Consider the following 4,947-nt stretch of genomic DNA (forward strand, 5'->3'; position numbering starts at 1 on the left):
TTTTAATAATTACTAGACACTTTCTAATGGTGTTTATATTATAGTTCAATTAATTTATACTACAGATATGATATTATTGTATTTTATATAGTTTTTTTAGTTTAATATCTATATGTGCTTTTTTAGTACAGTAATGTAGTGTACATAGTGTAGTGTATTTTAAACGTTGATAAACGTTTTGTTTTATGACTTCTCATATCTATTTTCTTTTTGTGTTTTTGGTGCTGTCCACTAAGTATTGTATGTATGAGGGAGTGAAGTGAAAGAGTTTACTTTACTGAATGAGTATTGATTTTAAATCAACTTCAAATTCATAATTGGTATGAATTTATGTACTTGTTGAATGCAGAGTGTCATTTTCAATGTATATAAATAGAGTTGGCGATTGATATACTTACTAAGTTGGCCGCATCGAGTAGCCTCCACCACCCAGTCGGAACTGTGTTTGCTGTCGCCAGTTAGTAGTACTGAGTATCTCCAAATCATTAATCACCTGGTCCTTCCACCGAAGTTACTGACGTCCTTTACTTCGTTTTTCAACTGAGGCTAGAGAATCAAAACCTTTCTAGCCGGAGTACTTTTTTCTATTCGCACGACATGACCAAGCCAGCGAAGTTTGGAGAATGAATCGAAAATTGGCTACGTAGTGTGACAACATTTTTCATTCCATATGGCAGATTTGAATATACTTTGGATTCAATACTTAATAGGAAAATATAGCATATACATAATTAAAATTTATTATTATTAAAAATATAACCATATTTTTTAGTTAATTTAGTCGATGTATTTGCTAAAATGCTACCTATATGATTCCAGTAGGATCCTTACTTGATCAATGATATGGGACATCCTTCGACTGTTTATAAACATAGTGTTATCATTTTTTTAAATGTTTTACACAGTAACAGCGTAGGTTTACAATGGCCTCCTCCTCTTCTCACCACCGCAGCTACTACAACACTAACGAGAGCATTAACTTATTATTCTCCAACTGATAATAACTTAGTATTAACATTACATCCTCTTCTTTCTCACCGCCATAGCATAGCTATTGAATGTAACACCTATTGCTAAGGTGATATATTAGACTTATTGTTTTTTAATGGCGCCTATAAGGATTGAGTTTTCATTTCTTACTAAATAAAGAAAAAAACTTCAGTGATTTTTTTATAGCCCATTTTAGCCGAATAAGCTTTCCGTGTTAAGTGACCTTGATTCCATTCTTCATATATTTCATTTAGAAAGATTTCAAAGATTATGGACTTTCAGATCTCTAAAGAATTACCAATCTATTGTATTTTTGGAAGAATTTGAATATGTAGATTTTTTTTCTAATTAATCTCAAGTGCGTTGCAGTTTTTATCTATATCGCTATGCTCCGTCTCCTAAATAATATGTTTATCAAATTGCTAACCCATTTGTAGCAATTAAAGACTGTCGTAAAATTTTAAGTCATTGTATTTAATCTAAACATAGCTGCTATATTGACTGTGTGACTTAATCGATTTAGTTAATGATGTTACGGACATTTTTAAATTATCTGTAACATCATTTCATGGATAATATTTTAAATTTTTTGCAAGATTATATCTGTAGACTGTATTGTATATTTATTTACAATTTATGACAATTTTAAAGCCACTTTTAATTTTTTTTTTTGATATTTGCCGCTGCTACTTACTCTGCTAGTATTGTTCATATCATTTTTGTCAGTGTTGCAAGGTATGTATAAATGCATGCAAAGGTATGAATATTAGTAAATTAAATAATAAACATAAACTTTTTAGTTTCAATTTAATTTTATATATATTAAGAATTTCAGCAAATAACATTAGAACATTAGATTTTTCACCTGACCTAATAAATTTAATTCAATTTGCTTTGCTGTATAAGGAATTTTTTCTGAAATTTTAACTAGTAGTTTACCAAAGAACTGGAAAAATAGACTAATGCATAAAACACAGATAGCTGAAGATACATAGAATAGGTGTCAACAACGACAACTATAGGATTTTCAAGGACTTTTACACCAATGATATTGTCAGTTCTTGGATATATGTGGTTACCTTTATTTAGAATGTTAAAATGTGTACCAAAGAGCTGGAGAAGTAGACTAATGCATAAAACATAGATAGCTGAAGATACATAGAATAGGTGTCAACAACGACAACTATAGGATTTTCAAGGACTTTTACACCAATGATATTGTCAGTTCTTGGATATATGCGGTTACTTTTTTTTAAAATGTTATTATATTAAATTATATATCTTTTTGGAAAACTGTTTTTTAAACCTATAATTTTTGTTTTAATATTATATCTTTTATTTTTAATTGTTATGTTAATTTAGAACGCAACTAATCACTGTGACTTTACTTAAAAGATAATTAATATTTTTTTTAAAACATTATAAAATTCTTAGAAATAAATTATAGTTAATGTTTGCTATAAAACTTGACTACCTCAACTAACTAATTATTTTTTAATTCTTTAAGCGTACATATTTTACATATATTTTGAGAATAAATAATATTTATATTGAAGTTATAACAGATGTTTCAGTCACAATACATTTGTTTGTGATTTGAAGCTTGCCTTGTGTTAGAGTGCGAGACGAGATACTTTTTGTATCTATGTGGTTAATGAACTTTTAGCATCAATAAAACTTTAGATTCATATTATTGGAAAAGATTTTGATGTGCTTCAAAGCACAATAAACTGAATTTCATGTTAAAAATCGAACTTTATACCGAAATTTGACGTCAATATTAAACTCTGTATTTTTCATATTTTCTTTAAATAGTTTTTTGCTAATATACAAAATTGTATGCTGATTTGTTAAAAATAAAATATATATAATTAAATATTTTTTAATTTTGTGTTAATTATAGTTTAAGCACGTTAGTTTCATAAAAAGATAAATAGTAGAAAAATACAATATGACATTTCATTTTTTCTGTACATATTTAAACCAAAAAGTATATTTTATGAGGTTTAAAAGTATATTAATTAAATACAGATGGTTTGAACAGGTTATAGAAAGCCGTCATATTTATAAACAATATTTTTGTGAATAGAACTTCTGGCAGTTGCTATAAAAAAATTGTTTTACTAATTAATTTTTTTGAGAACTTTTTTAATTTTTTTGTTATACTTTTTAAAATTTCTTATAAATATTATACACTTAATGTGATAAGATATATTTTTACTTTATTATTTTTTTTTTGATACTTTTTTATTTCTTAAATAAGTGGTTTGATCAGCGTACCTGCAGATATGTATTAATAGGACGTGCTTTTGACAAACGTTACAATAAACATTTTTCCATACATATTTGTTCTCATGTTTATTCCGCGGTTTTAGTGCAGTTAGCTAGCATTTTTTATTTTTTTTTTTTAATATTTTATGATTTTGACTTGTCGGGTACTCTTATTTAACGAAGAGTTTCAGTAAGATACTGGATTATTAAGTTGAACATTTCTATATCAAAACTATTAACCAGAAGTTTAGTGTTTATAATCTGTTGCTTGTCTTTTCATGTTTTTCTCTAGAGTTTGTGTTTAAACTAAATTTACTATTGTTGACTGTTAATTGACTAGAGCAAATTTCTTGAATTTCAGACTTCGAAGTTCTGCACATCTACCATTGATGACAAAATAATTGGTATTGTTCATTGAATTTTGTTCTGCATTCTGAAGACAATTTGGAATAGTTTGACGAGTCTAACCCTAATATATTCCGTAAATTTATTCATAGTTGTCGAAGACATCTGTGGCATGATGTTGTCATGATGGAACATTCCTTTTTTACTATTAACCAATTTTGGTCTGTATTAAGGACATCCAAACTACTGTTTTATAGTAGGATCATTGGGCCTATTTTTTAAGATATTAAGAAAATCGGGATGATATCGTCATTGCTCCGGCTCTATGGATGGGACCATGAACATCGATTTATTTTTCAATATGTGAGTAATGTAGTGTATACATATTGTATTGTCAGTAGAATCAACGAATTATTGAAGCAAGTTACGACTACAATCTTCTCAAAAATTAAGCTGAGGCATGGCTTCCTATATACTGTCATCTTAGGGAACATTTGTAAAATCATTTATAGGCATCAGTGTATGAAACAAGGCTACTTAATGCTAGTATATATCGATAAAGGAATATTTGCTTGAATTGCATAAGTTGTGTTCATTATCCTTTACTGTGAAGTACTTAAACACTGTCAACACGTTGAAAATTGGAAATTATAAAACATTCTGAAAAATGAAGATAATACAACGACCTATTGAATATTTTTACACTTACAATATTAAACACAAAATTTATTAGTTTATCACTTTAATAAAAAAATAAATAAAAATTTTTACCAAAAATTAAAAAAATCTTTCGAGAACATAATTACAATCTACTGAAGAAAATTAAAATTTAACCGGCACTAGTTTTCAAAGCAGTAGAACTGAGTTTACGATTCTTAATCTGATAGCGTGCCTTGTAACCATCTTTATCGGCAGTGTACATGGTCATTGTTTCGGTATCAGTCTTTTCATCATACACGGAATAAGTACCCATAACAACGAGTTCTTCTTTATCTGTACCAGGATTCATGATCACACCAATTTCTTCACGTTTGCTGCCATTTGGTTCTTCCAAACTAAATAAATTTTTATAAAACAATATTTTTTTATCAGGAGATCAGGAGTATAAAAACGGAAAATATAATATATATACTTAAAGCGATATCCTTCTTTGGTAGGTTGTTGTTCATAATATTCTGACATGATTTTTGGGAATATGTAATCCAGGAGACCAGCTGAGGTAGACGCGGAAAGTGCAGCCACAACGGCTAGCAGAAGAAACTAAAAAAGGAAGGAAGATTATTAATTCGAATTGCTATAGATAATAATGAGAATTATAATGATAAGTATAACGATAACAAT

The 4,947-nt window shown here is 28.1% G+C and overlaps 1 protein-coding gene across 1 annotated transcript; it reads right to left on the reverse strand.

Moving 5' to 3' along the window:
• Positions 1–4,399: 4,399 nt before the first annotated feature.
• Positions 4,400–4,861, reverse strand: LOC119682557 (endocuticle structural glycoprotein SgAbd-9-like). Its single transcript, XM_038096028.1, has 2 exons — positions 4,739–4,861; positions 4,400–4,661 (listed from the first exon to the last, which is right to left on the reverse strand). The coding sequence occupies exons 1-2, from the start codon at positions 4,786–4,788 to the stop codon at positions 4,436–4,438; spliced, it is 276 nt and encodes a 91-aa protein (XP_037951956.1). The 5' UTR covers positions 4,789–4,861; the 3' UTR covers positions 4,400–4,435.
• Positions 4,862–4,947: the final 86 nt, after the last annotated feature.

The sequence above is a fragment of the Teleopsis dalmanni genome, chromosome 2 (genome assembly GCF_002237135.1).
Source record: "Teleopsis dalmanni isolate 2A chromosome 2, ASM223713v2, whole genome shotgun sequence".
Taxonomy (NCBI): domain Eukaryota; kingdom Metazoa; phylum Arthropoda; class Insecta; order Diptera; family Diopsidae; genus Teleopsis; species Teleopsis dalmanni.

Excerpts from the sequence above, each read along its gene's own strand:
- LOC119682557 (XM_038096028.1), bottom strand. The coding sequence starts at position 4,788 with ATGTCAGAATATTATGAACAACAACCTACCAAAGAAGGATATCGCTTT. Across the intron at positions 4,662-4,738 it reads AAAGAAGGATATCGCTTTAA|TTTGGAAGAACCAAATGGCA; the intron begins GTATATATATTA and ends AAATTTATTTAG.